Below are 19,940 nucleotides of genomic sequence, written 5' to 3'. Positions count from 1 at the left end.
AGAGATAAATCAGATCCAGCCTGAACTGTGCAATGTAGTAGGGAGTTGTAGTTTTCAATAGGCCAATATTCTACATAGTTTAGTGCTGAAAACATGGTCATTAACTACAACGACCATAATCCATTGCATGCCTACTTGTCCAGTCTGTGTTTCTTTTACACCTACTATGTTATGTTAGTGTGGGGCAGACAGAGACAGAAGAGGTAGAAGACAGTGTGACTAAGAGGGATGGAGAGCAGTTTCTTCATCAGGTATCTCTACCTGTAAATACATGATCTAAGTGACTGATAGTTGGTATTCAGCAGTCATAAAGCCTTATTTACTTTAATGAACGACTAAAATAGTGATGTTGTCAGACAGTGTAGACAGCAGCTCTACAGAGATGAGATGATGACTTGGAATGAAATAATAAAGTCATCAAATAAAACTAATGTAATATAAACAATAACTGATATATTTTATTAAAGTAAAGTGAGTAAATGATGGTTAATAATCGATCAGCAGTAACAGACAGTCACTACCTTCATGGGACTTGTATTAAATGTTTTATTCTGTGTCGTTCAAGCATTCAACCCACATAATAAATATCACATTTAATGTAAAAATAAAATCGAAATTGAAATCAAAAACTGTGATTCTTTGTTTTTTTAATAGTCGAACTGAAACCAAACCGACCTCAAAAAGCACAATCGCTCAGCACTAAGTCCTGGTGAACCCTGATGAACCCTGGTGAACTCTGTGATTTTACACAACTACACTTCATATATGTATTCATTCTTCTAACTCACTGACTCATCTTCTTTGACTCCCTTTTGGACGCAAAAAAGTACCTACACGCAAAAGTACACACACACCCCAAACATACATGTGCACAAACTCTCTCACACTCAGCGCTACATTCAAAGAGTTATCAGGGCGTGTGATGAGTGATGACATCATTGGCACACCTGAAACCTGAAACGGAATCTGCACAATTTGGAGAATGTGTACTTCCCTTTGTGGTATGTACAGTAGACCCGTGACCTGAGCTGAGTCGTGTGTGTACATTTGTAGAGAAATTGGCTATGGAGACATTACCTCTCACACACACACACACACACACACACACACACACACACACACACACACACACACACACACACACACACACACACACACACACACACACACACACACACATCAACTCACATGTCAGTGGTCTACCCCACACACACACACACACACACACACACACACACACACACACACACACACACACACACACACACACACACACACACACACACACACACACAGCCCAGGCGTTGAATCTATAAAGACGTATGATTGCTTGGTGTTGGTTACAGTTGGCACCGCTAGGGTGGAGCTCCAGGAAAGAGACGGACTTTGGAGCAGTGTGCCTTGTCATTTGTTTCACTGACAGAGGAGAGGAGGACTAGTGAAGACACACCGGTGAGTACCGCTATGCTTCAGTTCTTGTAATATCGACCCATCTTTTTTTGTGTGTCTTTTATCAATCTATGTTCTGATAACTTCCAGTGAGAGAGTTACAATGACTGAGGAAACGTAAAAGAAGTGTAAGAAATGTTTAAAAAAAAATATCTTCACTGATTTAACCTCGTTAAATAAATGGTTAAAATAAAAATTGTATTAAATGAATAAATGTGGTGAGATGTACGAGGGTGATTAGCATAATGTAAAAACACTGTTTAGTAGACTTGAATGAAGAAGTAGTCCTTCAGTGAAAAAGTCACATTTGGTTGCAATGTTTAAAAAGGTTTTATTTTGTAAAAGACAAGCTAAGAAACAGAAGCTCCCTCCTACAGGAGGTTATGTAATTGTTCAGGACACGGAGGGAGAGCTCACCTGTTACATGACACTGATTGATTAGATCTCTGTTGTAGTGCTGTTAGGCAGGACATGTTATCAGCAGTCTATTACATTACCTCTCCCTATTAGTCTATTACATTACCTCTCTCTATTAGTCTATTACATTACCTGTCTCTACTACCTTACCTCTCTTTATTAGTCTATTACATTACCTGTCTCAACTACCTTACCTGTCTCTATTAGTCTATTACATTACCTCTCCCTATTAGTCTATTACATTACATGTCTCTACTACCTTACCTCTCTTTATTAGTCTATTACATTACCTGTCTCAACTACCTTACCTGTCTCTATTAGTCTATTACATTACCTCTCTCTATTAGTCTATTACATTACCTGTCTCTATTAGTCTATTACATTACCTGTCTCTATTAGTCTATTACATTACCTGTCTCTACTACCTTACCTCTCTCTATTAGTCTATTACATTACCTGTCTCTATTAGTCTATTACATTACCTCTCTCTATTAGTCTATTACATTACCTGTCTCTATTAGTCTATTACATTACACGTCTCTGTTAGTCTATTACATTACCTCTCCCTATTAGTCTACTACATTACCTGTCTCTACTACCTTACCTCTCTTTATTAGTCTATTACATTACCTGTCTCAACTACTTTACCTGTCTCTATTAGTCTATTACATTACCTCTCTCTATTAGTCTAGTACATTACCTCTCCCTATTAGTCTATTACATTACCTCTCCCTATTAGTCTATTACATTACCTCTCTCTATTAGTCTATTACATTACCTGTCTCTATTAGTCTATTACATTACCTCTCCCTATTAGTCTATTACATTACCTGTCTCTACTACCTTACCTCTCTTTATTAGTCTATTACATTACGTCTCCCTATTAGTCTATTACATTACCTCTCTCTATTAGTCTATTACATTACCTGTCTCTACTACCTTACCTCTCTCTATTAGTCTATTACATTACCTGTCTCTACTACCTTACCTCTCTCTATTAGTCTATTACATTACCTGTCTCTATTAGTCTATTACATTACCTCTCTCTATTAGTCTATTACATTACCTGTCTCTATTAGTCTATTACATTACACGTCTCTGTTAGTCTATTACATTACCTCTCCCTATTAGTCTACTACATTACCTGTCTCTACTACCTTACCTCTCTTTATTAGTCTATTACATTACCTGTCTCAACTACTTTACCTGTCTCTATTAGTCTATTACATTACCTCTCTCTATTAGTCTAGTACATTACCTCTCCCTATTAGTCTATTACATTACCTCTCCCTATTAGTCTATTACATTACCTCTCTCTATTAGTCTATTACATTACCTGTCTCTATTAGTCTATTACATTACCTCTCCCTATTAGTCTATTACATTACCTGTCTCTACTACCTTACCTCTCTTTATTAGTCTATTACATTACGTCTCCCTATTAGTCTATTACATTACCTCTCTCTATTAGTCTATTACATTACCTGTCTCTACTACCTTACCTCTCTCTATTAGTCTATTACATTACCTGTCTCTACTACCTTACCTCTCTCTATTAGTCTATTACATTACGTCTCCCTATTAGTCTATTACATTACCTGTCTCTACTACCTTACCTCTCTCTATTAGTCTATTACATTACCTGTCTCTACTACCTTACCTCTCTTTATTAGTCTATTACATTACCTGTCTCAACTACCTTACCTCTCTCTATTAGTCTATTACATTACGTCTCCCTATTAGTCTATTACATTACCTGTCTCTACTACCTTACCTCTCTTTATTAGTCTATTACATTACCTGTCTCAACTACCTTACCTCTCTCTATTAGTCTATTACATTACGTCTCCCTATTAGTCTATTACATTACCTCTCCCTATTAGTCTATTACATTACCTCTCTCTATTAGTCTATTACATTACCTGTCTCAACTACCTTACATGTCTCTATTAGTCTATTACATTACCTGTCTCTACTACCTTACCTCTCTCTATTAGTCTATTACATTACCTCTCCCTATTAGTCTATTACATTACCTCTCTCTATTAGGCTATTACATTACCTGTCTCAACTACCTTACATGTCTCTATTAGTCTATTACATTACCTGTCTCTACTACCTTACCTCTCTCTATTAGTCTATTACATTACCTCTCCCTATTAGTCTATTACATTACCTGTCTCAACTACCTTACATGTCTCTATTAGTCTACGACATTACCTCTCGCTATTAGTCTATTACATTACCTCTCCCTATTAGTCTATTACATTACCTCTCCCTATTAGTCTATTACATTACCTCTCTCTATTCATCTATTACATTACCTGTCTCAACTACCTTACCTGTCTCTATTAGTCTATTACATTACCTCTCTCAATTAGTCTACGACATTACCTCTCTCTATTAGTCTATTACATTACCTCTCGCTATTAGTCTATTACATTACCTCTCTCTATTGGTCTATTACATTACCTGTCTCAACTACCTTACCTGTCTCTATTAGTCTACGACATTACCTCTCTCTATTAGTCTATTACATTACCTCTCTCTATTGGTCTATTACATTACCTGTCTCTATTAGTCTATTACATTACCTCTCTCTATTAGTCTATTACATTACCTCTCTCTATTAGTCTATTACATTACCTCTCTCTATTAGTCTATTACATTACATCTCCCTATTAGTCTATTACATTACCTCTCTCTATTAGTCTATTACATTACCTCTCCCTATTAGCCTATTACATTACCTCTCTCTATTGGTCTATTACATTACCTCTCTCTATTAGTATATTACATTACCTCTCTCTATTAGTCTATTACATTACCTCTCTCTATTAGTCTATTACATCACCTCTCCCTATTTGTCTATTACATTACCTGTCTGTGCTACCTTACCTCTCTCTATTGGTCATTACCTGTCTCTATTAGTCTATTACATTACCTGTCTCTATTAGTCTATTACATTACCTGTCTCTACTACCTTACCTCTCTCTATTAGTCTATTACATTACCGGTCTCTACTAGTCTATTACATTACCTCTCTCTATTAGTCATTACCTGTCTCTATTATTATCTGTTTGTTTTCGTCTGTTACCTTACCTCTCTCTACTACCTTACCTACTACCTTACCTCTCTCCCTTTATGATGAGAAAAGAGCAGGCAAAGGTCAATCTGGGAAGCAGGCCACATCATCTGAATAAATGTACAGTCACGGCAATGTATGGATTTGAACGTTTAAATGTTTATTTATCTGTTCATAGTTTCATGGCGTCACAATTATGCATGTGACTAAATTATACTGATATATCAGATACTTTCCCCTAATAATATTCTGTACTTTGTCATAATAATATTCTATACTTTGTCCTAATAATATTCTGTACTTTGTCCTAATAATATTCTGTACTTTCTATACATTTACAGGTCATGAGGAACTTTTCATCTCAAACATTATTGGGGACAGAATAGTCTCGGGAAATCTCAGTCCTGTCGGAACATTGTTTACTGACCCGTCCAGAACCACCAACTCCAAAAACAAGCTCAGCCAGTATTACCCAGCCACAGCATCTAACTAATGAATTTCCACTTGCTCATGCATTGAAGTCACTGGGAGGCTAAGTGAACATTTGATTTAAGTGGAAATTAGGATTTACCGTTAAGTGAAACCCTGACCAGCAAACATGCTTCAAACAGACTCGGAGTTTACTAAAATACGATGGATCTGTACAATCATAGGACTGGGCTTTTACCTGGTGGACATTGTGACAGATGTGGGACTAGCAGTGAAGTACTTCCTGGTCGGAAACCTGGTCTGGGCTGGACTGACTCTACTGTTTGTGGTGATTGGATCAGCAGCCTCACAGGTCTTCAGCTACACCTGGTACAGAGATGACATGAGGAACCCACTGTTTAATCCTGGTGGAGACAAGCTGATATCTGGGATGAACAGAGGGAGACTGATTGGACTCCATGTTATGCAGATGGGCATCTTCACCAGGTATGTGAAGATGTAAAGGGTGAAATTTACATTTACGTCATTTAGCAGACGCTCTTATCCAGAGCGACTTACAAATTGGAAAGTTCATACATATTCATCCTGGTCCCCCCGTGGGGAATGAACCCACAACCCTGGCGTTGCAAGCGCCATGCTCTACCAAACTGAGCCACACGGGAAATGTGATTACTATATCTGTTATCAACTTTATAGTGATGTTAGCTTGAGAAGTTCACAAGGTTAGGGTTGCAAACGGACGGTATATTACTGGAAACTTACAAAGTTGACCAATAAACTACCAGAATTTGGGTAACTTTCAAGGATTTTATGTAAATTCTCATAAGACATGTAGTGGCAGTTTTTGGGGTACTTCAGATTATCACTGGTGTATGTAATTATCTCTGGCCCTCTGTGTGGCATTATCACATGTAAAATATAGGAAATAATACAATAAGATGATTTAAAAACTAAAAGTAGAATGACAAATCTGTTAAAACTTTATTAACCTAAATATAAACCATCATCTTAGTGAACATTGGTGTTTTAATATTAAACTATTATACTAAATAATAGTATAATAATAGTATACTATATACTAAATATTAAACATGAAATATCCTTTTTACAATATCTATATGTCTTTGTTGTAAATGTTTTGGTGGTTATGAAAAAAAGTAAAGAGTTGGAAGACATGCAGAGTTAATTGAAAAATGCCATTGTTAATTAGATGCTTATTTTATTAATTAGACTCTTTTCTCTTGAACCATATGCTCAATCTACTAGAAACTCATGGACAATAATGACACAGATGTATATTTTTTTAATACGATATGAAAAAAAATGTAAAGTATAAATTACCAGTTACCATGGATTGCTATAGATTACCTGTTAATTACTAAAATTGCTGAATATTCCAGTAACTTTGGTAAATTACCAGTAGCTATCTAGCCACAAGATATGGCTGAGTAGTCACACACCTCTATTGTCAGCCTGCGACTGTGCTACTGTGCTACCAGTAAGTTATAACGTTGGCTTCCCCAACTTGTTTGGTTAGTTGTAGCTCAAAGGCCCGGCAGATAGCGATACTGAGTCGTTTCGTCTTACCGTCCGAAAGGGGAATCTATGCAGCCGGCCTATACACTTGTATAACCCGTGGATCGGTTTGTACATAAACCATTCTCCATTCAGCCTTCAATTTTCTTCCTTATTAACTCGATTTAATTTCGAGAAGGCAAGGATAACATGAAACATCATTTTCCACCACAATGCTACAGTGGCTAATACTAGTCCCGGGTGTTTACGTATCGCCTTCAGCCAATCAGGTTGTCGCAGTCTGTTTATCTCTATACCAACACACATCTCTCTCTCTCTCCCTCTCCGTTAGGTACTACCACCTGTTGAAGGCAGGATACAGGGCGGTGTGGTCCAAGTCACCTGGGACTGTTGAATTCCCCAGAGAGGTCCACCTGGTCCTGTTTGGTCAGGCGACCGATCTGAGCATGCTCAAACTGTTTGAGACGTTCCTGGAGAGTGCTCCTCAGCTCCTCTTCCAGTTGTATATCCTGCTGGGCGGTGGACACAAGTCCATAATACAATGTGAGTATTGTGTGTGTGTGTGTGTGTGTGTGTGTGTGTGTGTGTGTGTGTGTGTGTGTGTGTGTGTGTGTGTGTGTGTGTGTGTGTGTGTGTGTGTGTGTGTGTGTGTGTGTGAGTGAGTGAGTGAGTGAGTGAGTGAGTGAGTGAGTGAGTGAGTGAGTGAGTGAGTGAGTGAGTGAGTGAGTGAGTGAGTGAGTGAGTGAGTGAGGTGGGGAGATAGAGGGAGAGAGGTGTGGGGATAGAGAGAGAGATAGAGAGAGGGGGGATAGAGGGGGGGAGAGAGAGAGGGAGAGAGAGAGGGGGGGAGAGAGAGAGGGAGAGAGAGAGGGGGGATAGAGGGGGGGAGAAAGAGAGAGGGGGGATAGAGGGGGGAGAGAGAGAGAGAGAGAGAGGTGTGGGGATAGAGAGAGAGATAGAGAGAGGGGGGATAGAGTGGGGGAGAGAGAGAGGGAGCGAGAGGGGGGATAGAGGGGGGAGAGAGAGAGAGAGAGGGGGGATAGAGGGGGGGAGAGAGAGAGAGGGGGGATAGAGAGAGAGGGAGAGAGAGAGGGGGGATAGAGGGGGGGAGAGAGAGAGAGGGGGGATAGAGGGGGGGAGAGAGAGAGAGAGGGGATAGAGAGAGAGAGAGAGAGAGAGAGAGAGGGGGGGGGGGGAGAGAGAGAGAGGGGGATAGAGGGGGAGAGAGAGAGAGAGAGAGAGTGTGAGAATGTGTGAGAATCTGCAGCCACTGCCACAACTTTTGTTCTCCATTTCTCTCCACACAATAACCAGACTAGACCCTCTGGTCTGCTGCTCTCCTTGTGAGTGAATGTCTACCACAACCTCAAATATGTCACAAGACTGTGTCTCACAAGACTGTCTCTCAGAAGACTGTCTCTCTCATGCCTGTCTCTCACATGCCTGTCTCTCACATGTCTGTCTCTCACATGCCTGTCTCTCACATGCCTGTCTCTCACATGTCTGTCTCTCACATGCCTGTCTCTCACATGCCTGTCTCTCACATGTCTGTCTCTCACATGCCTGTCTCTCACATGTCTGTCTGTCACATGCCTGTCTCTCTCACATGTATGTCTCTCACATGCCTGTCTCTCACATGTCTGTCTGTCACATGCCTGTCTCTCACATGTCTGTCTCTCTCACATGTCTGTCTCTCACATGTCTGTCTCTCACATGTCTGTCTCTCACATGCCTGTCTCTCACATGCCTGTCTCTCACATGCCTGTCTCTCACATGTCTGCCTCTCACATGCCTGTCTCTCACATGTCTGTCTCTCACATGCCTGTCTCTCACATGCCTGTCTCTCACATGTCTGTCTCTCACATGTCTGTCTCTCACATGTCTGTCTCTCACATGCCTGTCTCTCACATGTCTGTCTCTCACATGCCTGTCTCTCACATGCCTGTCTCTCACATGCCTGTCTCTCACATGTCTGTCTCTCACATGTCTGTCTCTCACATGCCTGTCTCTCACATGCCTGTCTCTCACATGTCTGTCTCTCACATGTCTGTCTCTCACATGTCTGTCTCTCACATGCCTGTCTCTCACATGCCTGTCTCTCACATGTCTGTCTCTCACATGTCTGTCTCTCACATGCCTGTCTCTCACATGTCTGTCTCTCACATGCCTGTCTCTCACATGTCTGTCTCTCACATGTTTGTCTCTCACGTGCCTGTCTCTCACATGTCTGTCTCTCACATGCCAGTATTGTAAGATCCTTCTCTAATCTGTGTCTCATCTTCCCCTGTCCAGGCATCTGCATGGTGGGCTCATTCATCAACATTGCCTGGGCTATAGTGGATTACCGCCGGTGTCTCCGCCGATCCTTACCCCAGGTAATATAATAATAATATATAATATAATAATATACAATAACATAAACATATGATCATATAGTGATACATATATATAAAATAATAATAATTAATATCCCTAGGTCCGAGAGATGCCTTCTGGCCTCCCTACCTTCGTCTACCTCCTGTACAAGCTGTTGACCATCACCTCTCACATCCTCAGCCTCAGCCTCTTCCTCATCCTCAGCCCCTACAGTACCCTGGGAATGGCTGTCGTCTGGCTGGCTGGAACCGTCTGGGCCCATTGGGTCCGTACTGACTTCTGCAAGTCTAAAGGTCTAGAGAGGCTCTATCGGATCATCGTGGGAGTCGTCCTCATATTCACCTTCTTTAACGTGAAAGGACAGGATACACGTTGGCCGATGGCTGTGTACTATGTTCTCTTTGCGTTAGTGAACTTCTCTGGTCCCTTGCTGCTGGTTCTGGTGAGGCCAGAGTCTAACGATACTGAGTACTTCTGGCCGGTGACTCTGCTGATATTTGGAGGGACCGTTCTAGGACTGGCCTGTCTGCTCGTGTATTATACTGTCTGCCACCCCAGAGGGAGGAGTCTACAGGCAGATGAGGTGGATGGACACATGGGACAGGAGAGAGAACCAGATACAATGCTGAGAATGAGGAACTTCCTACAGCTCTGAGGCTCACCTTCCTATTTACCACATATTCAATGGAGGAGTTAAAATGACAATCAGGCATTTGAAAAACAACAAAGGTGTCACCCAGACACGCTGTTTTGTTAAACAGCTAAGAGGGATGGGTTGGAGAAATGTAACTGCTAAGACAAACTCTGGTTGGTGGACTGTCTATTTGGTGAACTGTCTAGCTGGTGGACTGTCTAGTTGGTGGACTGTCTATATGGTGGACTGTCTATTTGGTGGACTGTCTAGCTGGTGGACTGTCTAGCTGGTGGACAGTCTAGCTGGTGGACAGTCTAGCTGGTGGACAGTCTAGCTGGTGGACAGTCTAGCTGGTGGACTGTCTAGCTGGTGGACTGTCTAGCTGGTGGACTGTCTAGTTGGTGGACTGTCTAGTTGGTGGACTGTCTAGCTGGTGGCCAGTCTAGCTGGTGGACTGTCTAGCTGGTGGACTGTCTAGCTGGTGGACTGTCTAGTTGGTGGACTGTCTAGTTGGTGGACTGTCTAGCTGGTGGACAGTCTAGCTGGTGGACAGTCTAGCTGGTGGACTGTCTAGCTGGTGGACAGTCTAGCTGGTGGACTGTCTAGCTGGTGGACTGTCTAGTTGGTGAACTGTCTATTTGGTGGACTGTCTAGCTGGTGAACTGTCTAGCTGGTGAACTGTCTATCTGGTGGACTGTCTAGCTGGTGGACAGTCTAGCTGGTGGACAGTCTATTTGGTGGATTGTCTATTTGGTGGACTGTCTAGCTGGTGGACTGTCTAGTAGGTGGGCTGTCTAGTAGGTGGGCTGTCTAGCTGGTGGGCTGTCTAGTTGGTGGGCTGTCTAGTAGGTGGGCTGTCTAGTTGGTGGACTGTCTAGCTGGTGGGCTGTCTAGCTGGTGGACTGTCTAGCTGGTGGACTGTCTAGCTGGTGGACTGTCTAGCTGGTGGACAGTCTAGCTGGTGGACAGTCTATTTGGTGGACAGTCTAGCTGGTGGACTGTCTAGCTGGTGGACTGTCTAGTTGGTGGACTGTCTAGTAGGTGGGCTGTCTAGCTGGTGGGCTGTCTAGTTGGTGGGCTGTCTAGTAGGTGGGCTGTCTAATTGGTGGGCTGTCTAGCTGGTGGACTGTCTAGCTGGTGAACTCTGACTGTCATCCTTTTAGTTTCTAAGTCACCTCAGCTTTCTTTTATCTTATCAGTTTCTGTTCCTCCAGTCTTACAGCTGCTCCCTTTACAGTAAGCTGCTCCCTTTACAGTAAGCTGCAGGCTAGACAGGTTTTGTTAATTTTGTCTTGTGACATCATATCATATGATCGTTCTCACGCACCCTCGGGAGATCAAAGTCTCATTGCCTTTTTTTTTCTGCTCTGAAAGACCCGAACAGGTTAAAGGGACTGTGATATTTGGCCACTACAATTCTGCCTACAGAATGTCCTCAGCTGAGATGAATGAGAGGACATATTGAGACACACCGCCTCTTATATGTTGATTCATGATGTCAATACAAACAGAGAACAGAAGGTGACTTCCTTTACAGGTTACGGCCACCTAGCCTTTTAGGGTAAAGTAAGAAGACGTTGTTATGGACTCGCTCAATGATGTGTTACAAACTCTTTTATTGAATGACTGATGTATTTCATCTCTGACATACTTTCCACAGTGTTATTCTGTCATGTGATCTGTATTAAGTATTCTGGTGTTTTGTGTAGTATTTACCGTCTGTAAATGCACTTTAAAACGTAAAAATATATTGTATTACAATATATATAAAGTATTACGATATAAATATAATGTATTATCATATATATATAATGTATTACGATATATGTAATGTATCATAATATATATAATGTATTACAATATATATAATGTATTATGATATATATATAATGTATTACGATATATATAATGTATTACGATATATATAATGTATTAAAATATATATAATGTATTACGATATATATAATGTATTACGATATGAATATAATGTATTATGATATAAACATAATGTATTATAATATATATATAATGTGTTACGATATATATAATGTATTTAACAATAAAATGTATTATGATATATATATAATGTATTTAACAATATAATGTATTATAAACAATCCTCGTCATTATAGTTATTAACCAGATTGATGATGAAATACCCAACACTAATAAGGGTCATTTCAATGCTAATGAAACGTAACAAACCAGGCTACCATCAAATGAAAGAGCTGGGCACAATGCTTCCTTTAGGCTGGGGCTGATTGGCTGACGGGGCTGACGGGGCTGATTGGCTGACGGGGCTGATGTGGGCCTCTTCGGCAGTGTCCCAAATGGCACCCTATTCCCTATTTCAGTGCACTACTTTTGAGCCCTTGGATTCGGTCGTAAAAGTAAGCACTGTAGGGAACAGGAAGCCCAACAAAAATGTGTGCACTATATATAGGGACTAGGGTGCCATTTGGGTCGAGACTCTTGTCTTTACGCCCGTCTGGCTCAGCCTCTGCCCCTGAGCTCACCTGGGAGAAATGTTGATGACGGACTGCAGTGTCCATGGAACGGTAGTTGGCTCTCTAAAATAAACACTGGGCCGAAGGAGACTTCCTGTCTTGTTTATATAAAAAAACGTCAGTTTAACTTTCATCTGACGGTGGTCAGATGAGGAAACTGTGGCGGTAAGGGAGGATGAACAGCAGCAAGTGTCCCAAATTGCACCCTATATGGTGCACTATATAGGGAATAGGGCCCTGGTCTAAAGTAGTGCACTATATAGGGAATAGGGCCCTGGTCTAAAGTAGTGCACTATATAGGGAATAGGGCCCTGGTCTAAAGTAGTGCACTATATAGGGAATAGGGCCCTGGTCTAAAGTAGTGCACTATATAGGGAATAGGGCCCTGGTCAACAGTATGGCACTATATAGGGAATAGAGCCCTGGTCAAAAGTAGTGCACTATATAGGGAATAGAGCCCTGGTCTAAAGTATTGCACTATATAGGGAATAGGGTGCAATTTTTGATTCAAACATAGTTTGGTTTCTAGTAGACCAGCCAAATACAGTGAATGGACAGACAGGGTTCAGGCGGTGGTGGTTTCAGTGAGGAACACATTAGTGTCCAAAATGGTATTGATAACTTATATCCACAGGGTACCAGTACAGAGTCGATGTGCAGGGGTATGAGGTAATACCTTGGCTATATCCACAGGGTACCAGTACAGAGTCGAATGTGAGTCGATGTATGAGGTAATAACTTGGCTATATCCAGTCGTGGCCAAAAGTTTTGAGAATGACACAAATTTTAATTTCCACAAAGTTTGCTGCTTCAGTGTCTTTAGATATTTTTGTCAGATGTTACTATGGAGAACTGAAGTAAAATTACAAGCATTTCATAAGTGTCAAAGGCTTTTATTCGATAATTACATGAAGTTGATGCAAAGAGTCAATATTTGCAGTGTTGACCCTTCTTTTTCAAGACCTCTGCAATCCGCCCTGGCATGCTGTCAATTAACTTCTGGGCCACATCCTGACTGATGGCAGCCCATTCTTGCATAATCAATGCTTGGAGTTTGTCAGAATTTGTGGGTTTTTGTTTGTCCACCCGCCTCTTGAGGATTGACCACCAGTTCTCAATGGGATTAAGGTCTGGGGAGTTTCCTGGCCATGGACCCAAAATATCAATGTTTTGTTCACCGAGCCACTTAGTTATCACTTTTGCCTTATGGCAAGGTGCTCCATCATGCTGGAAAAGGCATTGTTCGTCACCAAACTGTTCCTGGATGGTTGGGAGAAGTTGCTCTCGGAGGATGTGTTGGTACCATTCTTTATTCATGGCTGTGTTCTTAGGCAAAATTGTGAGTGAGCCCACTCCCTTGGCTGAGAAGCAACCCACACATGAATCGTCTCAGGATGCTTTACTGTTGGCATGACACAGGACTGATGGTAGCGCTCACCTTGTCTTCTCCAGACAAGCTTTTTTCCGGATGCCCCAAACAATCGGAAAGGGGATTCATCAGAGAAAATGACTTTACCCCAGTCCTCAGCAGTCCAATCCCTGTACCTTTTGCAGAATATCAGTCTGTCCCTGATGTTTTTCCTGGAGAGAAGTGGCTTCTTTGCTGCCCTTCTTGACACCAGGCCATCCTCCAAAAGTCTTCGCCTCACTGTGCGTGCAGATGCACTAACACCTGCCTGCTGCCATTCCTGAGCAAGCTCTGTACTGGTTGTGCCCCAATCCAATTGGGCGCCCTGAAGCCTTCTTCATAACAATTGAACCGCTCTCCTTGACGTTCTTGATGATCTGATAAATGGTTGATTTAGGTGCAATCTTACTGGCAGCAATATCCTTGCCTGTGAAGCCCTTTTTGTGCAAAGCAATGATGACGGCACGTGTTTCCTTGCAGGTAACCATGGTTGACAGAGGAAGAACAATGATTCCGGGCATCACCCTACGTTTGAAGCTTCCAGTCTGTTATTCAAACTCAATCAGCATGACAGAGTGATCGCCAGCCTTGTCCTCGTCAACACTCACACCTGTGTTAATGAGAGAATCACTGACATGATGTCAGCTGGTCCTTTTGTGGCAGGGCTGAAATGCAGTGGTAATGTTTTTTGGGGATAGAGTTAATTTGCATGGCAAAGAGGGACTTTGCAATTCATTGCTATTCATCTGATCACTTTTCATAACATTCTGGAGTATATGCAAATTGCCATCATACAAACTGTGGCAGCAGACTTTGTGAAAATTAATATTTGTGTCATTCTCAAAACTTTTGGCCACGACTGTACACGGGGTACCAGTACAGAGTCCATGTGCAGCGGTATGAGGTAATAACTTGGCTATATACACAGGGTACCAGTACAGAGTCTGAACACCTGTTACAATAATATTGCTTGCGATTCCTTTGGTCAGAGTCATATTGCTTGTGATTCCTTTGGTCAGAGTCATATTGCTTGTGATTCCTTTGGTCAAAGTCATATTGCTTGCGATTCCTTAGGTCAGAGTCATATTGCTTGTGATTCCTTTGGTCAAAGTCATATTGCTTGTGATTCCTTTGGTCAAAGTCATATTGCTTGTGATTCCTTTGGTCAGAGTCATATTGCTTGTTATTCCTTTGGTCAGAGTCATATTGCTTGTGATTCCTTTGGTCAGAGTCATATTCCTTGTGATTCCTTTGGTCAGAGTCATATTGCTTGTTATTCCTTTGGTCAGTCATATTGCTTGTGATTCCTTTGCTCATAGCGCCCCCTTGTGTCCTTGTCTACAAAATACACCGTTGTGCTTTCCACCTCCAAAACAGTGTTTGCTGGTGTGGAGCTAAATGTTTTAATATGGAATTGTGCCAGCTCATTCGCCTGACATATTTTTACTGCGGTGTTCAAATGTAACTTACCATCCCGCAGCAATCTTTCTCTAAGTCTGGAGTCATTTATATCAAACACAATCTGATCTCGAAGCATAGATGAGGTTAGATGAGGGTTAGGTCTACAAAATTACACGTGCTGTGCTTTTCATTTAAAATCTGTAAGAAAGACGACAAACTTTTAAACCTTTCTGTTGTCTACGATAGAGAAACACATGATGTTTATACGTCTCGTTCTTCTTTGGTGAACAATATGCATCAAACTGATCCAGTACCTTTTCGCGAACTCGTCTTTATCCTCCTCATTCGCAAATGTGAAAGTATTGAATATTTTGATTACCTGTGTTCCCGCTATAGTAAGAAAGAGAGCAACTTTACGCTCATCCCGCTAATTTATAACTCCAATGGCAGACATATACAGCAACAAAACACTGCCGAAATATTTTCCAATTCGCATCCACATTTTCATCAAGGCTCAAAGCCTCTGGTGGCTTAATGACATCCATTGCACGTCCATAAACTCCAACATACATCGAATGGTACCATGGATGGATTACTTTGTTGGTTACAGCGAGCAAAAGGCGACCATCACCATCAATCATAGTTAACGAGTTTTTAATTCTATTCCCGCCATTGCCACATATATACCGCAGGTGTCGTAACAGAGTGTTGTGAAAAATCAATCTGGAAGTTAAGGGTTAAGTTTAGTTTCTCATTCTGAATGGTTAAGGTACTGGTTAAGGATTGGATAGGGTTAAAACATTAAGTTTAGTCTCTCCTTCTGAATGGTTAAGGTACTGGTTAAGGTTTTTATAGGGTTAAAACATTAAGTTTAGTTTCTCATTCTGAATGGTTAAGGTACTGGTTAAGGTTTTGATAGGGTTAAAACATTAAGTTTAGTCTCTCCTTCTGAATGGTTAAGGTACTGGTTAAGGATTGGGTAGAGTTAAAACATTAAGTTTAGTCTCTCATTCTGAATGGTTAAGGTACGGGTTAAGGATTGGATAGGGTTAAAACATTAAGTTTAGTCTCTCCTTCTGAATGGTTAAGGTACTGGTTAAGGTTTGGATAGAGTTAAAACATTAAGTTTAGTTTCTCATTCTGAATGGTTAAGGTACTGGTTAAGGATTGGGTAGAGTTAAAACATTAAGTTTAGTCTCTCCTTCTGAATGGTTAAGGTACTGGTTAAGGATTGTATAGGGTTAAAACCAAACTATAAAAACGAGTGTCTGCGACCAGGATCAAACACACAACCTTGTGATCCAGAGGCATGGGATTCCACCTCTCCACCCCCTCATCCACAACACTCCAGCAAAACCCAGGCCTACTTGATGGTAATAGTGCTCACTGTTGCCTCTAGTGGCTGGTTTTTGAAGGCATTTCCAGACTTCCTCAGGACAGCGATAGATGTCCAATTTCAACATTAATCTTGAACAAACTGGCTGCACACACACACACACACACACACACACACACACACACACACACACACACACACACACACACACACACACACACACACACACAGTCTTGTACAGCTAATCTTGTGGGGACACACAATTCAGTCCCATTCAAAATGATATTTTCCCTAACCACTAACCTTAATTCTAACCTTAACCCATAAAGCTAACCCTAACCTTAACCCTAGCTTCTAACCCTAACCCTTAACCTAATTCTAATTCTAACCTTAACCCTAAACCCACTAGAAACAGCACTTGACCTTGTGGCGACTAACAAAATGTTCCCAGTTGGTCAAATTTTTGTTTGTTTACTATTCTTGTGGGGACTTCTGATAAAGTTTAAACACGTCCACACACACACACACACACACACACACACACACACACACACACACACACACACACACACACACACACACACACACACACACACACACACACACACACACACACACACACACACACACACACACACACAATGCCTCGGATACCAAAGCGCTTCCTGCTAGCCGATCTGTAAATGTCTATCTGCTAGGAGGGCTGTTACTCTGACCCTTTGCCTCATACTTGGGGATTTCCCCACATTTGGAGGAGGGATGGGATGATGGTACAAGTTAGTATGACGCAAGGGCACTGAGGTCGTGTCCCAAATGGCACCCTATTACCTATAGTGCACTACTTTTGACCAGGGTTCATAGAGAAGAGGATGCCATTTGGTATGGTACCACCTACTGCATCATTTAAAAAAATACTGTATAGATAGATAGATTGTACAGTACCAGTCAAAGTTTGGACACATCTACTCAATCAATGGTTTTTCTTAATTTTTTACTATTTTCTATATTGCAGAATTATAGTGAAGACATCAAAACTATGAAATAACACATATGGAATCATGTAGTAACCAAAAAAGTGTTAAACAAATCAAAATATATTTTATACTAGAGATTCTTCAATGTAGCCACCCCTTGCCTTGATGACAGCTTTGCACACGCTTGGCATTCTCTCAACCATCTTCATGAGGTAGTCACCTGGAATGCAGTTTAATTAACATGTGTGCCTTGTTAAAAGTTAATTTGTGGAAATTCTTTCCTTCTTAATGCGTTTGAGCCAATCAGTTGTGTTGTGACAAGGTAGAGGTGGTATACAGAAGATAGCCCTATTTGTTAAAAGACAAAGTCCATATTATGGCAAGAACAGCTCAGATAAGCAAAGAGAAACGACAGTGGGTCCAAACTTTTGACTGGTACTATATGTAGTGCACTACTTTTGACCAGGGTTCATATATGTAGTGCACTACTTTTGACTGGTACTATATGTAGTGCACTACTTTTGACCAGGGTTCATATATGTAGTGCACTACTTTTGACCAGGGTTCATATATGTAGTGCACTACTTTTGACCAGGGTTCATATATGTAGTGCACTACTTTTGACCAGGGTTCATATATGTAGTGCACTACTTTTGACCAGGGTTCATATATGTAGTGCACTACTTTTGACCAGGGTTCATATATGTAGTGCACTACTTTTGACCAGGGTTCATATATGTAGTGCACTACTTTTGACCAGGGTTCATATATGTAGTGCACTACTTTTGACCAGGGTTCATATATGTAGTGCACTACTTTTGTAGGGAATAGGGTGCCATTTGAGACAAACACACATATTTTCTTTAATAATGGTGCTGAGGGGATGGCTGCCGTTGGAGTGTTCCCCTGGCTATCTGTAAATGATGTCTGAGTGTTGGAGCGTGCCCCTGGCTATCTGTAAATGATGTCTGAGTGTTGGAGTGGGCCCCTGGCTATCTGTAAATGATGTCTGAGTGTTGGAGCGTGCCCCTGGCTATCTGTAAATGATGTCTGAGTGTTGGAGTGGGCCCCTGGCTATCTGTAAATGATGTCTGAGTGTTGGAGTGGGCCCCTGGCTATCTGTAAATGATGTCTGAGTGTTGGAGTGGGCCCCTGGCTATCTGTAAATGATGTCTGAGTGTTGGAGTGGGCCCCTGGCTATCTGTAAATGATGTCTGAGTGTTGGAGCGTGCCCCTGGCTATCTGTAAATGATGTCTGAGTGTTGGAGTGGGCCCCTGGCTATCTGTAAATGATGTCTGAGTGTTGGAGTGGGCCCCTGGCTATCTGTAAATGATGTCTGAGTGTTGGAGTGGGCCCCTGGCTATCTGTAAATAATGTCTGAGTGTTGGAGTGGGCCCCTGGCTATCTGTAAATGATGTCTGAGTGTTGGAGTGGGCCCCTGGCTATCTGTAAATAATGTCTGAGTGTTGGAGTGTTCCCCTGGCTATCTGTAAATAATGTCTGAGTGTTGGAGTGGGCCCCTGGCTATCTGTAAATAATGTCTGAGTGTTGGAGTGGGCCCCTGGCTATCTGTAAATAATGTCTGAGTGTTGGAGTGGGCCCCTGGCTATCTGTAAATGATGTCTGAGTGTTGGAGTGTGCCCCTGGCTATCTGTAAATGTTGTCTGAGTGTTGGAATGGACCCCTGGCTATCTGTAAATGATGTCTGAGTGTTGGAGTGGACCCCAAGACATTTGTGCCGTCTAGTTTGCTTAATATAAGGAAGATGATGTATGGTATTTTCTTAAGTACTACAATTGAGTACTTTTTCCGCCACTGATCATAACCAGGAGAGGTTCACAGAGGTCTGTCACCACCGACACTGCTTAGATATGCCGTGTGGAGTGAGCGAGAGAGAGACGGACGGAAATGATTTGTGGTTAGTGACAAATTCAAGTCTGCATAAAACATGTGACTACATTTTTGTAACCATAGGGGGCGGTACAACTCTACATATGTGCATCTGAAATGGCACCCTACTCCATATACAGCGTAGCACTTTTGACCAAAGTAGTGCACTATGTAGTGATAGACTTTATTTCCTGAGTCTGACTAGATTGTTATTTCCTGAGTCTGACTAGATTGTTATTTCCTGAGTCTGACTAGATTGTTATTTCCTGAGTCTGACTAGATTGTTATTTCCTGAGTCTGACTAGATTGTTATTTCCTCTAAGTCTGACTAGATTGTTATTTCCTGAGTCTGACTAGATTGTTATTTCCTGAGTCTGACTAGATTGTTATTTTCTATGAGTCTGACTAGATTGTTATTTCCTGAGTCTGACTAGATTGTTATTTTCTATGAGTCTGACTAGATTGTTATTTCCTGAGTCTGACTAGATTGTTATTTC

The 19,940-nt window shown here is 41.5% G+C and overlaps 1 protein-coding gene across 1 annotated transcript; it reads left to right on the top strand.

The window, feature by feature from the left end:
- The first annotated feature begins 1,087 nt into the window (after positions 1-1,087).
- Positions 1,088-11,662, top strand: LOC139531477 (XK-related protein 9-like). The gene is made up of 5 exons (XM_071327953.1): positions 1,088-1,452; positions 5,293-5,866; positions 7,248-7,459; positions 9,209-9,291; positions 9,393-11,662. The coding sequence occupies exons 2-5, from the start codon at positions 5,550-5,552 to the stop codon at positions 9,945-9,947; spliced, it is 1,167 nt and encodes a 388-aa protein (XP_071184054.1). The 5' UTR covers positions 1,088-1,452; positions 5,293-5,549; the 3' UTR covers positions 9,948-11,662.
- The last annotated feature ends 8,278 nt before the right edge of the window (positions 11,663-19,940 follow it).

Source organism: Salvelinus alpinus, chromosome 10 (genome assembly GCF_045679555.1).
Source record: "Salvelinus alpinus chromosome 10, SLU_Salpinus.1, whole genome shotgun sequence".
Lineage (NCBI taxonomy): Eukaryota > Metazoa > Chordata > Actinopteri > Salmoniformes > Salmonidae > Salvelinus > Salvelinus alpinus.
The sequence above is the reverse complement of the archived record's forward strand: the minus strand, read 5'-3'. Positions and strand labels throughout refer to the sequence as shown.